The sequence below is a fragment of the Sapajus apella genome, unplaced genomic scaffold (genome assembly GCF_009761245.1).
Source record: "Sapajus apella isolate SASKATOON/1434 unplaced genomic scaffold, GSC_monkey_1.0 scaffold101, whole genome shotgun sequence".
NCBI classification, from domain to species: domain Eukaryota; kingdom Metazoa; phylum Chordata; class Mammalia; order Primates; family Cebidae; genus Sapajus; species Sapajus apella.
In genome coordinates, this window is record NW_022437041.1 from 7413777 (window position 1) to 7433036 (window position 19260).

The 19260-nt window shown below is 37.4% G+C and overlaps 1 protein-coding gene across 8 annotated transcripts in view; it reads left to right on the forward strand.

Annotated features, from left to right (window-relative positions):
* Nucleotides 1-17937, forward strand: part of TNIK (TRAF2 and NCK interacting kinase) — a 410529-nt gene extending 392592 nt beyond the window's left edge. For 7 of the 8 annotated variants that reach the window (XM_032258265.1, XM_032258266.1, XM_032258267.1 and 4 more), the window contains 6 exons: nt 97-231; nt 8270-8370; nt 10623-10772; nt 12560-12719; nt 12965-13104; nt 15326-17937. In XM_032258265.1, the coding sequence (XP_032114156.1) occupies nt 97-231; nt 8270-8370; nt 10623-10772; nt 12560-12719; nt 12965-13104; nt 15326-15409 (770 nt within the window). In that variant the 3' untranslated portion in view covers nt 15410-17937. The remainder of the gene's footprint in view (nt 1-96; nt 232-8269; nt 8371-10622; nt 10773-12559; nt 12720-12964; nt 13105-15325) is intronic. The other variant, XM_032258273.1, reaches the window with a different exon arrangement.
* The last annotated feature ends 1323 nt before the right edge of the window (nt 17938-19260 follow it).

The following is a 19260-nucleotide window of genomic DNA, read 5'->3' on the forward strand; positions in this document are numbered from 1 at the left end:
ACATAAACAAAATAAATTAAAAATAAATGGAAGAGGGGAAGGAAGGAGTGAGAGCTGTCACAGGGATTTGAAATTAAAGCTCTATTATTTCAACAGGAAAGAAGAATAAGCTACGAGTTTACTATCTTTCATGGTTAAGAAACAGAATACTACATAATGACCCAGAAGTAGAAAAGAAACAAGGCTGGATCACCGTTGGGGACTTGGAAGGCTGTATACATTATAAAGTTGGTAAGTCTCAAGACATGGAATTGTAAGTTTAGCCTCATTTACTCAATCAGACTTTTTTAGTTAGGTTTTATTTAGTTTTTTTTATTCAGATTGATGATGTATGTGTGACCAGCTTCAGATGTTGCTGGAACCTTCAACACTATTTAAATATTTTTTAAAGCAAGATTGATGAAATTGACAGAGTGCAGTCAGAGTAAGGTCCTAGGCTCCAGTTTGAACATTTATATCTCCTTTTTCCAAAGACTCATTAAAATGATAAGAAAAGAATAAAAATACCATAAGCCTATGAGAGCAAGAGAAGAGAAGAGATGTCAATAAAATCGAAAGAGTAGCTGAGTGACTGGAAAAAGACTTAGAATATCAGGAAATTCTGAATTCTGAATCTGCAGTGAGGAAAATGATCAAAATCAATCCAACAGAACCCAGAAAGGCCCAGGAACTAAGGCCCCAGGGGAATCTGAGGTGGAAATGCATGTATAAGATGGGACTGAAAATAGAATTGTTAGAAAATTCATGAGCAGCAAGTCTTCCAGAGCCCAGTCTCCACCTCTGAGCAGCGAGGCCACTACCCTTCTCCACTGCAACAGAAGATGAAAGGTTTACACAGCCAATGTGAGGACGGGAATACTTGTGAAAACACACACACATACACTTCCCTTTATCCCCTATTTAGCTCCCAAATAGCCATGCTTATACTCCCTAGGAAGAGACTGAAAGATTTGTCTTTGGAGAAACTAAAGGGCCAGAAAGAAAAGATGTACAGGTACTAACATTTGAAGTGCCATGAAAAAGCTTGCTGCCTAACTACCCTGAAGTGAAGCCCAGCAGTTGATAAGCCCATCTATACCAGAGAGTGGAGAAATTCACAAATACGAAGGAGACCTAAACAAACAAGAAGAAAGGACATTGGAAGAAACAGGGATAATGAGGAGTGGAAGAAAATGTAAAAAGAAAGGAAGGAAGGAAGCAAGAAACTATAATAACTTTAAAGAGATCAGAAAACTTCTTTCTATAAAAAAAGAAGTGGGCTATTAAAAAAAAAGGTAGAGCAAAGTAGGGGGAAGTCATTCAGAGGCCAAGAAAAAAAATTGCAAACTAAAATGTATTGGCAGAAATAAAAAAATGTAATAAAAGTGTTAGAAGATAAGCAATTCTCCTAAAGAGTAGTACAAAAAGTAAAGCAGAGAAAATATAAGAAAATAAAAAGATCAGTACAAGTCTTTCAAAATCTAAGTAATATGAGTTTTAGAAAATAAAAAATGAAAGGAGAGGAAAGTATTGAGGAAAGAATACAAGAAAGGTTTCTAGAACTAAAAGCCTTGAATTCCCACATTAAAAGGAGTCACCGAGTTTCCAGGATACTGAATGAAAGACTCACAAGAAGACATAACAAAGTATTTCAATACCTAGGAAATGAGAAGGTCCTTAAAACTATCAAGGCCATCACACTGTAAGTAAATAACAGTTTACATATAATAGACCCAGAATCAGAGTGTCCTGGGACGTCTCAGCAGCAATATAGAAGCTTAAAAGACAATACAATACAGCAAGGCCTTCCAAATTCCCCACAAAATTATTTCCAACTAATATTTTATAGCCCACCTGTGTTACAGTTAAGAATAGTGTATGTGTGTGTGTGTGTGTATACATATACATATATGTATACACATACATATATGTGTGTATACGTATACACACATATATGTATACATACATATATGTGTGTATACGTATACACACATATATGTATACACATACATATGTGTGTATACGTATACATACATATATGTATACACATACGTGTGTGTGTGTGTGTGTGTGTGTGGATATATATATGGAGGGAGAGAGAGAGAGAGGGAGAGAGATTTATTATAAGGAATTATTTCACATGACTATAGAGGCTGAAAAGTCTCAAGATCTGCAGTCAGCAAGCTGAAGACCCAAGAGAGCAAAGGTTTAAGTCTAGTTCTAATCCAAAGGCCTGAGAACCAGGAGAGCTGACGGTGTTGTTCCACACTGAGCACTGGTAGGCTCAAGACCCAAGAAATGCTGATGCTTCCAAGTCCAAGTCTGAAGGCCAGAAAAGACTGATGTCCCCTAGCTCAACCAAGCAGGAAGAGTTGGCCTTTTTGTTCTAGTCTTGTCTCCAAATAATTGCATAAGGCCTGTCCACAATGGGGAGGGCAGTCTACTTTATCAATTCTACTGATTCAAATGTTACTCTCGTCCAGAAATACCCTCACAGACACACCCAAATATCTGAGCACCCTATGGCCCAGTCAAGTTCACATGAAATTAACCATCATACCATCAAGCCATCAGTCAATTTTGAGTGCAACAGAAAGACATTTTCAGTCATGCAGGTCTCAAAAATTTACATTTCATGCACCATTTCTCAAGAAGCTACTGGAGGATGTGTTCCACCAAAATAAATAACTAAACCACATAGTCCAGGAAGATGAAGAAAATACCCAGAGTGATGGTGACGGGGACAATGCAGGCAGCAGATGTCTCCATGAAAAATAAAATGATATAAATAGTTTACGTGCCGTGTTTGAGCATATTGAAGGGCATTTATTAGCAGAAAGTTTACATGTGCTTAGAGATAGATACATAGAAAACAAGGAATTAAAAAAAAATAAGGAGAAACAAGAAGGAAAATGTAACCATGGTATACTACATGCCTCAGTTGTGAACAATAATAATTTTAATACTTGATATTGATTTAACCAAAAATTTAAAATATAACTATATTAGAGTTTACAAGAGTAAATCATGTGTATATGTATAAGAAGTAGAAGCTAGAGAAGGAAATGATATAAGAAATTAAATCCTTTCCATACTACAAAGTCAGAAAATAATGTCTGTGATTGAAAAAAAAAAAGTCAAGAAATAAATAATATTATAATCATTTGGTTTAGAAATCTGGAAATAAATTGCTGAAAGAAATATTTGAAAGAGTTGCAATTGGTTGTTTTTAGGGAGGAGGAATCAGCAGGTAGGCAGGGACTTGTTTTTCATAAGCGCTGTAGAATTGACTTTTTAAAACAGGTACCTGTAAGACTTGTTCAATGCATAGCTGATAAAAATAAGAAAATATGTGGAGACTTTTAAAATGTATACTGGATAAAATGCATTAATTATTTAGCATAAGGAGTGACAATAAAGGAGCGGCAGAGGAACTTTAGACACCTTCAGTTCAAAGGAGTCCATGATGTGGTCTCAGAAGAGTATGAGACACATTTGAAATTTTAACCAGTCACGTGGATCCAGTCATGTGTGTTGACATCATGTCGGCTGAAATCTAATCAAGCGTATTAAAGACAGAATGTGAAAACAGAAGGAGCATGCTATAAAGAAGAGCTCAGAAAGCAAGAACTTTAGTGTGTCATATTCTGCCAACTAGAAAGAGGACTCTATTCTGAAGCAGAGTCTCTACCTCCCTTTCCTCTAATTTCAGTACAAGTGACATTCCCTCATGCCTTAACACTCGGAAGTCTTGGGGCTGGCTAGTGAACTTGAAGGTTTAGTTCCTGAAGGGACATGTTCCTCAATGTTTATTAATAATGTGTCATTCACAGTTTTACAAAATTAAAAAAAAAGCTTCTGACCTTACAACACAGATAATGTATGTGTTGATAAGTATAAAAGGCAGCTTTTGGAAAAAAATAAATATCAATGTCTGTAAACATATGTAGCCACAGTATTTGTTTAAAAAAAGGGAATGGATTTTCAAAGGACACAGCATTCTTCACAAATAAGACCACATGGGGGAGTGTTTTTCTATAGCATGCTGGGTAGCAGTGCAAGCTATTATGTGCTCCACTGTGCATTTTTGTTCAGGAATCAGAATTATCTGATACTAATAGGATGCCCTGGAGTTTTAATTTTTTCTTGTCCCCAGTCTGATAATTTGGCAAAGCATAAAACATACATATCATTCTCGCACCAAATAGAATTCAGATTCATAGGCATATTTGGTTTTTTTTTTTAAAATAGTGAGCTTCCTTCTTTGAGAACAGGCCATGTTTTCAGAGGACAGCAATAGAAACAATTTCAAAGCTGTTTCCTTTTGAGTATTTTGCCTTTATTACTTGGCATTTATTAGTCCAAAGATTTCTAGTGATCAGATTTTGTGTTCACGAACTAATTAATACTTACTATATGATTACAGAGCAATAAAATGCATTGCAGGAAATAATACAAAATTTCTGAATATTATCTCTTGCACATACCTGACAAGTGTTTCTCAAAAACACCAGGCTGCGGGAATCCTATTTGACTTGCACATCTACTGTTGGCCCTTCTGACGTTTCTGACGTCTTCCTTCTAAACATTGCCGTCTCTTCGTTGTCCTCACATCAGTAGGCTGATCTATATATACACATGCAAAATGAAATGTAACCAAAGAGCAAAATCCGGTAATTCTCTATCAGAAAACTGAGACCAGCTTAATTTTCAGAAACACAGTTTGCTTTAGTTATCCAAAGAACCACTTGCAGTCTCCACTCTGCTTCCCTTGTGAAACTCCAGCCACAACAACACTGAGATCTTTTTGTGGCACATAATTATTCTAGTATGCTCAAATTCTTGTGAAATTTTAAAAGTATAAAATTAGAATAAAAAAGAAAGGCAAATCGTATATCCAAGAGTCATTTAACATATTTCTTGATTTCTCTGAGCCTGTATGTGCTTAGATAAAATTTTATTTTCAAGGCTATTTTAAATTTATTTTAAAATATGAACTTATTTATTTCTTCTTTCACCCTAAAAATCAGCAAAATCTGAATGGATTTTTTTCTTTTTTTTTTTTTTAATTTATTTCAGATTCAGGGGTACATACACAGGTTTGTTGCGTGGGTATATTGCATAATGGTGAGGTTTGGGCTTCCAGTGAACCCATCACCCAAATTGTAAACATTATACCCAACAGGTAAATTTTCAGCCCTTAACCTGTCACTCTCCTTTTAGAGTCCTCAGTGTCTATTATTTCCAGTCCTCAGTGTCCATTATGCCCACATGCACCCCATTGTTAACTCCCACTTATAAGTGAGAACATGTGTTATTTGACTTTCTGTTTCTGAGTTATTTTGCTCTAGGAGACTGGCCTACAGCTCCATCCATGTTGCTGCCAAGGGCGTGATTTTATTCTTTTTATGGCTGCATAGTATCCCATGCTGTATATACACCATAGCTTCTTTATCTAATCAACCATTGACAGACAACTTGGATTGAAACTATGACCTTGCTGCTGTGAACAGTGCTGCAATAAACATAGAAATGCAGGTGCCCTTTTGATTAAAAAAAAAAAAAGTTATTTTCCTTTGGGATTTACCTGGAAGTGGAATTGCTAGGTAGAATGGTAATTCTATTTGTAGTTCCTTGAGAAGTCTCCATACTGTTTCCCAAAGAGATTGAACTAATTTACATTCCCACCAACAGTGTATAAGCATTCCCTTTTCCCTGCAGTGTCACCACCATCTGTTTTTTTTTTTTTTTTTTTTTTTTTTTTTTCACTTTTTTGTAATAGCCATTCTGACTGGTGTGAAATGATATCTCACTGTGGCTATGACTTGCGTTTCTCTGATGATTAGTGATATTGAGCATTTTTCCATCTGTTTGCTGACTGCTTATATGTCGTCTTTTGAGAAATGTATGTTCATGTCCATTGCCCACTTTTTAATGGGATTGTTTGTTTTTTTTTCTTGTTAAATTGTTTGCATTCCTTGTAGAATTTTGTTCATGCATAGTTTGGCAAATATGTTCTCCCATCATGTAGGCTGTCTGCTTACTCTGTTGATTGTTTCTTTTGCCATGCAGAAGCTCATTAGCTTAATTAAGTCCTGCTTGTCTGTTTTTGTTTTTGTTGCATTTGCTTTTGAGGTGTTAGTCATAAACATGTTACCTAGGCCAATATCCAGAAGTTTTTCCTAGGTTTTCTTATTATAGTTTTTGGTACATGTAAGTCTTTAATCCATCGTTGATTAATTATTTTATATGGTGAGAGATGAAAGTCTAGTTTCATTCTTCTTCATATGGCTAGCCAATTTTACCAGGGTGTCCTTTTCCCATTGTTTATGTTTGTTGACTTTGTCGAACATCAGTTGGTTGTAGGTAAGTGGCTTTATTTCTGGGTTCTCTATGCTGTTCCATTGATCTATATGTCTATTTTTGTGTCAGTACCATGCTGCTTTGGTTATTACAGTCTTACAGTATAGTTTGAAGTTGGGTAATGTGATGCCTCCAGCTTTGTTCTTTTGGCTTAGGATTGCTTTGGCTATTTGGGCTCTTTTTTGGTTCCATATGAATTTTAGAATTGTCTTTTCTAATTCTGTAAAAAATGACATTGGTAATTTGTAGACTACTTTTGGCAATATAGTCACTTTAACAATATTGATTCTTTCTATCCATGAGCATGTTTTTCCATTCATTTGTGTCATGTATGGTTCTTTCATCAGTGCTTTGTAATTCTCCTTGTAGGGGTCTTTCACCTCCTTGGTTAAATGTATTATCCTAGGGCTGTGTGGTGTGTGTGTGTGTGTGTGTCTATTATAAATGGGATTGAGTTCTTGATTTGATTCTCACCTTGAGCATTATTGATGTAACTGATTTTTGTGCATTAATTTTGTATCCTGAAACTTTACTGAAGTTACCAGCTCTAAGAGTCTTTTGGAGGAATCTTTAGGGTTCCCTAGGCATAAGATTCTGTCATCAGCAGAGATGATTTCACTTCCTCTTTTCCAATTTGGATGCCTTTTATTATTTTTTTTCTTGCCTGACTGTTCTGGCTAGGACTTCTAGTACTATAGGAGTGATAAAAGTGGAAATTCTTGTCTTGCTCCAGTTATTAGGGGGGATGGTCTTAGCTTTTCCCCATACAGTATGATATTGCTGTGGGTTTGTCATATATGGCTCTTATTATTTTGCGATATGTTCCTTCAATGCCTAGTGCTGTGGATCTTTTCCTAGGTTTCAGGTGAGGATGTTCAGCAAAAATAGTATAATAAACACTTTATGTCACGAAGAGTTATAAAGCAAATAACTGGAAACTTAATGTCATCTAAGTATATTAAATTTTTTCCTACCTAGTTTCTTTAGGACTCAGAATATTCTGTTTGTTGAGATTATTTTTTCAAACTGACTGCCATGTGTACCATCTGTGGATTACAATTTCTCTAAGAATTAGAATCTACACTTAATAGCAAAAGATTTAGAAGGCGCTTAAAGAATTGTTTGACCTCTCAAGGCCATCACTGTAAATATTGTTTATTATTGTATCAGAGACACACACACAGGTAAGAGTAATCAAGAGAATGCCTGACAATAGGCTGTTCTTCCATTCATCCATTCAATAAGCATTTATTGAGTACTACACTTTATGTAGGCAAAAACATTATAGGGACTCAGTCACTTAACCAAGTTTCTGTCCATAGAATTTACAATGCTTAATATTTCATCTTTCTAAAGAGTAAAGGATTTGTCAAAGTATTCGGAGCCCTTAAAAATAAGTCATTAACAGAACCCAAGGCTCCTAACACCCACTTTCATGAGAAGCGTAAACAAGCAATTATTTCATTTAGTAATTGAAATATAAATAATAAGTAATAAGCAAACAGCAGCCTTTATGTCTGCCTATTTGCTAATTTTTCTACCATTTTGCCCTATCAACTCTCAGCTACTTATGTCTGGGTGAATGTAAAACCCAGGCAAGCTAACATGAAGGAAATTATGCACATTCTTATCACAATGAATATCAACATCTAGACCTAGCATTAAAGACAGTTGTAAGCAGTTACACCTCTAAATGATGCAAAGAGTCTTCAATATATAGCAAAGTCCATAAGTATTCTGCCAACCAAAGTTCACCAATGGGAAGCTAAATCAGTATCTGTGAAAAAAATCCTACACCAGGAACATCACCTGCAATTGGGGTTTATATATTTAAATTTATATATTGTTGCTTATACATTCATTAATCTTAATACAAAAAACTTGAATAAATTGATGCACTTTTTAACTCATAATTTTTCTATTACAGTTAAATATGAAAGGATCAAATTTTTGGTGATCGCCTTGAAGAACGCTGTGGAAATATATGCTTGGGCTCCTAAACCGTATCACAAGTTCATGGCATTTAAGGTAAGCAGCCATGTGATTATCTAAAATGTCCTTTTTAAAATTTTTCAGTTTCTACCAGTTAACAAAATTGTCCATATAGACCAATACTAATTTTCATATGGATAATAAACCTGTTTTAAAAGTGTAGGTACTCTAGGGTTTATTGTTTCAAAACTAAAGACTGAGTATTTGTAAATGCTATAAAATTAGATTAAAATTTGGGTATGCCCTCCTCCTTGAGATCTGTGAATCATAATCCTCAAAGGCATTTAGAATGGTTAGTAGGCGTATCATTGATTATGATCTTGTGCAATGATATTTGTTGTAAAGCCACCACCTAAACCAGGGTATTTCCTGGTATTTTGTTTGAGAAAGGCAGACAAATGGCAGCACTGAATCTCAGAGTTAAACTGAGCCTCAAAATCTTTTAATCCTTATAAATCTTTCTGGCTGAAGTCCCTAAAACTCAGGTGATGCTTATATGTCCCCAGTGCTCACTTAGGGAAATGACCTAGTTTCTCCGCATTCTCCTATTTTGATCGTCTTTTCATTTTTTGCCATGTCTACGTCTGTACCCACCATGGTTGGACTGGTCACTCATGAGATTTGCCAGGAGTGGGATGGAGATATGCTAGTCCTGTTGACTCCAGCTCATGAAGCTGACACCCATATACTAGGAGGACCAGTTCTTACAGGGACCCAGATGTGTTCAGAGCCACATCACCTATCTATAGCCCAAGTGAACTTATCTTGTCTCTTGTGTGCTCGCGCTTGCTCACGCGTACTCTCTTGCTCTCTCTCTCTTTCTCAGCTTATGTCTGTCTACTACTTCTTTATGTCTCATTGGCTCTCACTTTCTCTCCCAACCTTTATGACTGTTATCTCCCTTTGGCTCGTTATTAATTCTTTTCTGCTACATTAGCCCTGGAGGGCAAAACTGCCCTGGGAACACTATGCAGGCCCACTTCAGAGCTGAATCACTTCTATCTTTTTCCCTTAATTCAAATGGCTTATTTGTAATGTGCTCATGAAAATAGATTCATTAATGGAAATGGGCTCCCCTCCATAACCTCACTTTTATGGGAAAAATGGAATGCATTAGGTTAGTAATAACAATTAAGAGATAACGCCTAAAAGCCAAAGTGGTACTCCTGGCCTACCAAAATCTGTCACCCCAAAAGCTTTACAATCAATCTCCCATTCCGTTTCTTGCTCTGAAGTTGCTGCCATCATTTTACAACCCAGAGCACATGAGAGAGTGCAAAATTTTCTTTCTGGCAGACCAGATCCAGCCCAGAAAGAGGGAAGGGCAAAGGCAAAGACTTAAACAGAAAAGAGTAGAAGCAACAGGAGGCCAAGCCTTCCAATAGGACAAGGACAGGAGGCTAGAGCTTCCCATGCTGTGAGAATGGTGTTAGCAAAAGATGAGAAGAGAAGGATCTGAGAGGTGGCAGTGGCACTATAGCTAAGGTAATTGTAGTTTCACAACTCCTCCCCCACATATCAAGGCCCAGTAAATGTAGAGTGGAGTGTAGTTAAAAAATAGCAAAGGAAAATGACAGAGGAACACTTGACAGTTAGCTGGGGCTTGGGCTCTGGATTCAAACACAGAGAATTTTGGCAAACTTGGCTAGACCTCTCTTTTTGCTTTCTAGTTAAACCCAAATAGTCAGTGCAAGCCATCACTCTTGTGATGTTCCACTCCACCTCTTTCTCTATCACCCAAACCCAAGTCTCAGGTTCCAACATTGAGTTAAGAGAAAGTGCCAGTCTTATCCCCACTCATTCACTGAAGAAAAATCCAAACCAGAGCATGCCCATTAATACTGAACAAGCTGAGAATAGAGCTGACCAGACTGTCTCTGAAAAGGTAGTTGCTGTGGGCCTGGTTGCCACATGGGAAAGAGAGGGGCTAGAGAGGTGACTGGACCTTCTTCAGAGAACAAAGGCCAGAAATAGGAAAAAAACAGCAGGACCCAGGCACCAAGTTTTTAATATACAGTAACACCATCAAAATTTACACCTGTGCACCAACTTAAACGTCTCTGCCCTAGAGGACAAAGGGTAGATAAAGGGGCACAAATGGATGCCTAGACCCTTCCTCCTAGAGCCAGAATATCAACAGACCTAAAACAAAGAGAAATGTTCTAGTTTTTCACTTTAATAAAGTTACAAGTTAACTTTCTCTAGACAGTGGCTAAAGGAAAAAAAAAAAAAAAAAAAAAAAGATACCTCTTTGAGTGATGCAGATACTAATGGAGTGATTTTTAAAGTCTTTTGCAGATCTCCAGCATAAGCCTCTACTAGTTGATCTCACAGTAGAAGAAGGTCAAAGATTAAAGGTTATTTTTGGTTCACATACTGGTTTCCATGTAATTGATGTTGATTCAGGAAACTCTTATGATATCTACATACCATCTCATGTAAGTACCCAGAAGTAGACTTTCAAGGGCCCTCTGTACAACAACATGCATATAGAAAGGGATTTATTTTGCATAGTTTTAGTAGAAATCATGCAAACTTTACTAACCAGCAGATAGACTTTTGTTCTTCATTAAATAGACTGCTTTTAATAACTAAAATACATAAATTTAATTTTGATATATTTTAATCAAATATATAAAAATAATAAAATCAATTATTCCTAAAACTGGGGAATACATAATAGAAATTATTTGGCATTTACATGTTGTCTCTATGGACTTTAGATTAAAATGAATATGATATTTTGCTTTCAAGGGCATGAAATATATTCAGTAGATGAGTTTCCACTTTCATTTTTTGAAGGGAAATTGGTTCATTCTATGTTAGAGAAAGCCAATGGTCAGGTACTAATTTATTAGAGAAAATTCTTTTTTTGCTGTTTTTAGTTCCTCTCTTCAGCTTTAGGGCAGGGTGGTATAGTGGAGTCAGACACAGTGGCGCTTGTACCCTGGCTCTAGAATGTATTAGCTTTGCAGTAGTGGACAGTAGGCAGCCTCTCCCATCCTCAGCTTTAGCATCTGTAAAATGTGAATAAAAGGACTTATCCCATAATCCCATAGGATTGTCATTAGTATTAAATAAGGTAATGGATCTAAAGCAGTTGGTACAGGGCCCAAGAAATTGTAGATCTTATTAGCCCTAAAATATTCATATTAATATCCTGACATATTGTCTGAAATATAAAGGGAAATGCTGCACACGGATTTGCTTATTAGAATTAGTGTAGTGTAAATTGTCCTGTGTGTAATTCCAAGGCTACTGTACAGGAGAAACTATCAGGAATGTCTGAAGCTATTGCTGACTGGTATTTTGAGAATTTGAAGACTTTATTCTAATGAAATACAATAACTGAAAAAAGTTGTTTTAGTACATTACATACACACACACGATTGCCATTCATTCCTGCATTACAGCTTTTAACTCATGTGTATGTGGGTGCACACAAGGACTCACCTGGTGATCATCCTCAACTCTCTTATTCCAATCCGTCAAGCACATGTTGGGCTGCCATGGCATTCTCAACCAGGGGACACACAACACCACATTTCCCTTCCAAGAACATATTAATACATACTTACTTCAATAATAATCTTTTTAAATGAGTGGTAATTCTAAATATTTTTTCTAAGCAAGCCATAAATTATTCTAATTATTCTGGCATTTAGACACCCAGATATATATATATATATATTCACAGATTATTTTGGTAGGAGTTCATTTTGACCCCACTTTAGCTATCTCCATTAGATTCAGCTGGCTTACATTCTCCTCATCTTTTTTTGGAAGTGGTCGCGCTAATAGAAAACACATCAAAAAATGTCAGCAAGATGTACACAAATCCCAACACTACCACCAAATACTAGCACAGGTTGGGTCAAGTCACAAAGCCCTTCTGAGAAGCAGTTTCCTCATCTGTAAACAAAGCTATCTATCTTGGGGAGCTTTCTAGAAATTACCTATGTAAAGGGCCCCATGATTGGCTCATAGCAGGTGTGCCATATATTTACATGCTGTTTTTAGGAACAGGTAAATTGAATTCTTAATCTAGTGACTAAGTTTGTACTTACCAGGGTATTTTACAAGTCAGTGGTACAATTAAAGCAAATTTCAGTCTTTAGAGTGACAATGAAAATAAAGAAAAACCGCTTTTTTTGCAGTTCTTAAACAGTTGAGGTGTTATTTTATTTTTAAAAAGAATAATGCTTGGCCTTTCTTTGTCTTCTAGATTCAGGGCAATATCACTCCTCATGCTATTGTCATCTTGCCTAAAACAGATGGAATGGAAATGCTTGTTTGCTATGAGGATGAGGGGGTGTATGTAAACACCTATGGCCGGATAACTAAGGATGTGGTGCTCCAATGGGGAGAAATGCCCACGTCTGTGGGTAGGTTAACCATTCCTTATCTCCTTCAGCAGTTACACCCCCCAAATGAAACGAAAATCAAGAAATGTGAAACAACCATTTGATTCCACACACAAAAAAAAGAGTCTGTGAATAACTCTTGTAAGACTTGCTTTGTACATTTATCTCAAGTCGTTTGTCATTTTTGTGGTTAAGATGTGAACAGATGCTGTGAGTTATTGCCCATCTAATGTTTTTAATGCAGTTTTGGAAATTCCTTTTGACAGCCTACATTCATTCCAATCAGATAATGGGCTGGGGCGAGAAAGCTATTGAGATCCGGTCAGTGGAAACAGGACATTTGGATGGAGTATTTATGCATAAGCGAGCTCAAAGGTTAAAGTTTCTATGTGAAAGAAATGATAAGGTAAATCCGTTTCAACATTTGCATTAGTGTTTGCATTTTAAGAGACCACCAGGTACCTGTGAAACCTTCATTTTCCTTTATACTGATTTGAATCACATCTGTGTTAAACAATCAATATTATCTTGAAATGGCATTATTTGGTTTGATTCTTGTGAACACTCAATATATTCACATGTCAAAAACTACATAAAAACATCTAGAAATTTCTTGTAAACCTCTTAGAAATTTTTATGGCCTAAAGTCCTTACAATGACTCAGCAGACACCCCAAATTCTCCCAAGCACTTAGAGCAGTTGGCCCATCGTTAACCATCTCACAGCGGGTCAACTTTGTGCTTCCACTTTTAGACTTTTCACAAAGTCACTTTCAAGACCTAACCAATCACCTTATATTCACCTTTAAATGCAAAACATTTGACATGTAGAAATATAAGCTTTTTTAAAATGTCACCCATTCCTTAAGGAATGCACAATCACAAACTCAACTAGTGCCATGTCTTGTGTCATTCCAGCCATGTTTCTTCTGAAATGTCATAGGTGAACTGTTTTCCAGTGAAATTGGCTGTGTCCGTCTGGCATGATCAGTCAGTCACCTCAGAAGGGTATTCTGCAGCAGGACTGCTTCTCCCTTACCCTCCCTGTGCAGTAACCCCAAGGTCTTAGTAGCTAAGCCGTACTGCATTTGTGAATTCATCCTTTGTGGCTGAGGCCAACATAGAAATGCTGTCCCCAAAGCCACAGACATAAAGCCTCTAGAAAAACAGTATGATGGGTTGAATTTTTGTACATCCCTCTGTCCATCCCAGTTCCCCCGAGGTCAGGTTGGCCTTAGTCCAACCCTGGTAATACGGGCCTAAACTATATTCAACCCTGGCCTACTGCTCTGACATGATGTGGTCTGGGTGGACAGTAGCTGCAGGTGGCAAAGATGGTTCCAGGCATTTAGAGTTTCTCAGAAAACTAACATAACCTAGTTAAAACTCCAGCCCCCACCCAGGCTTTAAGAAACAAAAACCTAGGAGTGATCTGGGTATGGATACCCACACTCCAGTTGAAAATCTACCCTAGCAGGCCTGTTCTAAACCATGCCATACCCTTAGAAGTAGGCTGGGACCATACCAGTGTCTGATACCCAAGGTTTACAGCCAGGGACACATGACTTGGAGGGAACAGCAGCCCTTTCTCTTCTTCATTGTGGTTTTCCATGGGCCCTCTCCGTCCTTCTCCGTTTTGACTCACTGAACCTAAGAGTAGCTTTACTTTCATATGTAGCATTAGCTGAATGTCAAGCATTTCCACAGACCTTCCTAAGAAGTTGGTGTTGGGAGACAGCATTCTTCTGAAGAAGCTGTGGAAATGAAGTAGCAGAGACTTTATACTAGTGACAGAAGCAAATGCCTCAGACCAAAGTTAGGTACTGGCTGACTCAAGGGCTAGGCCATAGCCCAAAATATTATTTCCCTGGGGCTGTGGTTCTTCTTTTACCTTCAACATTCAGCTCAAGCAAGCAGTAACCCAAATTTTTCTCATGTTTGTCAATTGATAAAATGACTTGACAGACTCAGACCCAATGGACTGTGGTTCTACTTGTTAATGCTCTGATCTCATTTGCCCTGGGATATGCCAGCATCAGCAGAGAAACCAGGCACTAACTCTTGAAATGCCAAAATGAGTAGGCATTAAATACCTTGCCCTATCTGACCACACAGTTTAATGTTTTTATCTTAAATTTTACAATTGAAATCTGAAATTGTATAATAGCCAGTAGACCTAAAACTTCTCCTTGACTTTGGGAATGTGAAGGGATTCCCTTCCATCCTTAAGTCTACTTTCTTGTCATTTATGGGTGAGAGAGGGGAAGCTTCTGTGCCTTTCTAGAAATTAGCAAAGATCCTGTTGGGTCCTAGGCCAGAAATTTAGCACGTTATGCTAGCATGAAACTCCCTTTTAAAAAGTGAGCATGTTACAAATCAAGATATAGCCCCTTCAGCATCTCTGGAGGCCAGTACCACAATAAGTAATAATAACAGCTGTAGGAAAAAAGGCTGGAGTTTTTACATAGGATGCACGATATCCAAAGGCACTTTATAAACACGAGCCATTAAGTCTTAAGACCTGACACGTGGCGAGGATAAGACATGTGAGAGAAAATGGATGGACGGTTGAAGAAAAGAGGGGAAAAAACCATGCAGTTGAACTAACTTCTTTTTAATTTCAAACAGGTATTTTTTGCATCCGTGCGATCTGGAGGAAGTAGCCAAGTGTTTTTCATGACCCTCAACAGAAATTCCATGATGAACTGGTAACAGAAGAGCACTTGGCACTTATCTTCATGGCGTTATTTCTAATTTAAAAGAACATAACTCATGTGGACTTATGCCAGTCTAGAGGCAGAATCAGAAGGCTTGGTCGAACATATCGCTTTCCCTTTTCCTCTCCCTCCGCCCCTCCCAAAACAGCCCATCTTTCAATGTTGCAGCCTGGTTGAGAAGGAGAGAGGTGGCAGGAATTTCCAGGAGATCCCCAAGAATGCTGCCTTGTCTGTGGACAGAGATGGACCGTGCGCCCTTCAGAGTTAGGGATAGAAACAAATATTGTGTGCTCTTAACGATTAAGCTGTGTTATGGTGGGTTTTCAGTTTTTACCTTTTTTCTTTACCCCTTTACTCTGTAAGAATGGGGAGAGAATGCATACTGAGAAAATGAGCCTGTTTTTAATTGTCTGCCTACTGGTTTTAAGTATATGGTATGTTGTAAAATTTCCAATTTCCAGTGATGAGAGATAGCACAATAAATGTACCTTATCTCCTTACACTGAAGGCCATAACTACATAGCGGGGTAATTTAAGAACTCTCTTGCCTTCACCAACCTAAAGGGTTGCTTTTTGATAGCAACTGGCTAATGAGTTTTTAAAAGAGAAGAAAAGTACTAGTTTTCCCCTCTTTTGGGAAATACATTTAAATGGCTAAACTCCTAGCCTTAAAACTACTAGTCTAATAAAATCAACTACCACTTTTGTGAATCTGACAGGCCATATTTTTATATGGCTCTTTACAAAATGGAGGGTGTTGAATAGGGTACTAATGCCACTGAGTTGAGCTGGCCTAGCAATTGAGGGACCTCAGCGATTATGCAACAGATTAGGGCAAAAGGTGGGATGACAGATGGGGTCACACAGAAAGAGCTTCTAGGAAACAAGCTTACATATTCTTTTTTAAAATGCACAAAGCCTCCCAGCTAAGAGGTCACTTGGTTTGGGCTTCATTAGGACTGAGACTTTGTTGAGTTCTTCCTGGGAATTGGGGAGCAGACAATATTCACGCTCTGAACATTCCCAGCCCTCTCCTGAGCATGCCACTTTCACAACATGAAAACTGTGACTGAAAAAATTATTAATGATGTTTCTGAGCTGCCTGTGTTCTCCCTGGGTGGGTTGAGAGAACGGACTAGACTCCTAAGCCTGCCTCAGATACAGGAGGCATCATTGGCTCTAATTTTAGAGAACTTGAAAGCAAGGCTTTGGACAAAATTTTGAGACCCTAATCACTTTTCCTTCCTCCAAATTACCCAACATACGGTAAACAACATTTGTGCAGAGATATGTATGTATTTAGTTCAGGTTGACTTGTGTCCTTATAAACTCTTAATCAAATGATTTGAACTTTCACGTGACTGGGACTTTTTTTCCAAAGCTACAAGCATGGCCGCCTGTGGTATCGAGGTGTTGCAAACAATATCTGTGTTGCGCTTCCTGTTTTAACCTACCTCGTTTTGTTTGTTTTTGTTTCACTGTTCATCACAGCAGTGTTATCTCCAGGAGACATATAGAGAGCTCAGCTGGCAATCTCAGGTGCATCTCACATTTTTAAAACAAAACAGTAGTTGACCAAATTTTTCTTCGTAAAAAAATTGGAGGTGGGGGGGAAATCCAATAACAAAAACTAATGTGGCTTGTTTCTAGAGAAAATAATTACTGTAAATGGATTTAAAAAAAAAAAAAGCTATGATCCTACTGATTTTGCCTAAATACATGAGCAGCTGATGTACTATTAATGAGAACGAAATACACATTAGGAAAATTGAGCCATTTCCATCTAGTGGTTTGGGCAAGATGGGGAAGAGAAGGGGAATCATTCTAGTTTCTGGATACATTATTATGCTTCTCCCGTAAAGGTGGTTGTCATTTGCATTTATTTAAAGCACGTAATACCCAGGAATGTAACTGAGGATTATCTATCTTCAGGCGATCAGCAAGATATCCTCCTCATGGTCACTTTAGCTCTCAAAGGCAATGAAATCCTCCTGTTCTCATTTTTACTGCTGTGGTTGTGCTGCTGAACAATACTATCTTCTCAAATTCCATGCCACAAATTCAGCAATAACTTTTTGGATTGAATTTAACAACTACTGTAATTGGATGCTGATGTGGACAAAATAGATTGATTTCAATTTCATTCCCGAATGTGATTGCCACCAACTCTTTATATTGCTGCTGTGGTATTTTAAACCAGAAGCTTCTTTAAATTATGTTGCAAACTGATCTTTGTTTTTATGTTTTGTTTTGTTTTTATTTCTAAGTGATAAGTTTGGAACACACAGCTTTAAATGATTTTTTAATTGTGGGATTTTGGGTACAGTTAAGAAATAAAAGGGAATCATTGTGTTTAAACATAAGGTAGTTTGTGAATGTATTTTTTAAAATCTAGATTCATTGAAACAAAAAAATCATAAGAAAACAATATTAATGCAGTCTTGTTTACAGTATGTACAGTGACATAACATAGAACATGAGCTTTTCTGGTGCCAACAATAAAACACAGACGTTAAACATCAAGCCATGCCTTTTATATTTTTGTACTAATATTTTATACGGAGTACAAGGCAAATCTAAGGTTAAAAGGGCCCCCCAGAAATCTATGCTTCTTAAAAGATTTTAAAGAATTCCTGGAAGATTTTATCTTCAAAAATAAATTTTCCTCCAGCAAGACAGACCCAGCCCTGATAAAAGGAGGCCTAGGTCACGCAGAATATGTCAGAATGGTGTTCCTGTGGCTCATCTAAACTTTTTGAATTGCCTTAATTCCTTTTTGGGGTAGGGGAGGAATGGTGGCTCTTAGTCTATTTTTATAACATCTCAATAACAAAATATTTAGTTTTGATTTTTATAGGTGATTTTATCTCTAGAAATTGGCTAATTTTATTATTTTCCTACAAAGAGAAAATGGAGAAACTGAGCCCTCCCCTCAGAGTAAGTTCACTAGATCAGCCAGTTCTTACTGCTCTAAATTAATCATCATCCAGTAAAATCTACTGAGCTTGCCCACACCACAGTTTGGGTGTGGGGTCTGACAGGTGACCATCATGCCTGGGTGCCAGTCAGGGATATTATAGCATGGATTCCTACATCCAGTGGTAGTAGGAATGGAAGACCAATGAAGTTCCTTCAAATGATAAGGCCCTTCCCCCTGCCACTTCCAGCTAGACCATTGTCACAGCACACAGGACAAAGGAAGACAGCTTTCAGTATGTTCCACATAAAATCTAACAGCTCTATTTTACATAGATCTCATTATTTTTCTTGAAGACTTGTAAACAATCCTTCAAGAAGACCTAGAACTATTATTTTTATTAAATGGTAGATTAAGTTATGGGTGAAATCTCACAAGGCCACCTGGACAGAGGCTCCATTTCTCTAACACTTTGACATTGTTTTCTATGGTACACGCTTACTATACTTTGCATTAAGTACATGTTTTTTTAAAAACACCTTAGTTCCTGGTTGTCAAGACCTACTAACAATTTTTTGTCTGCTCTTGTGACTCATTGGTAATTGGTGTCTCTGGTCCCTCCTGTCCAGTAGATTAGAAAGATGTGAAATTCAAGCTAGAACCAGTTTGGTTTTATCCACTGCCAGAAATGGAAGCGGCTAAAGTCTCACATTCCGTGAAGTTTAAAAATCTCTATATATGCTTTCCCTACTATTATGTGTACCAGTTCCTGTCACTGTATTCTGGAAACGTGGAAGAGCTCTTTGTGTTAACAGTGTGTGCTGTCTTTGAAAGTCGGCTTGAACAGGCATCACTTGTATTTGTGCTGGTTGCTTTAAGATGTAAGATGTGCTACATTATTTTTTAAGAAAGACGATAGTTATTGATAA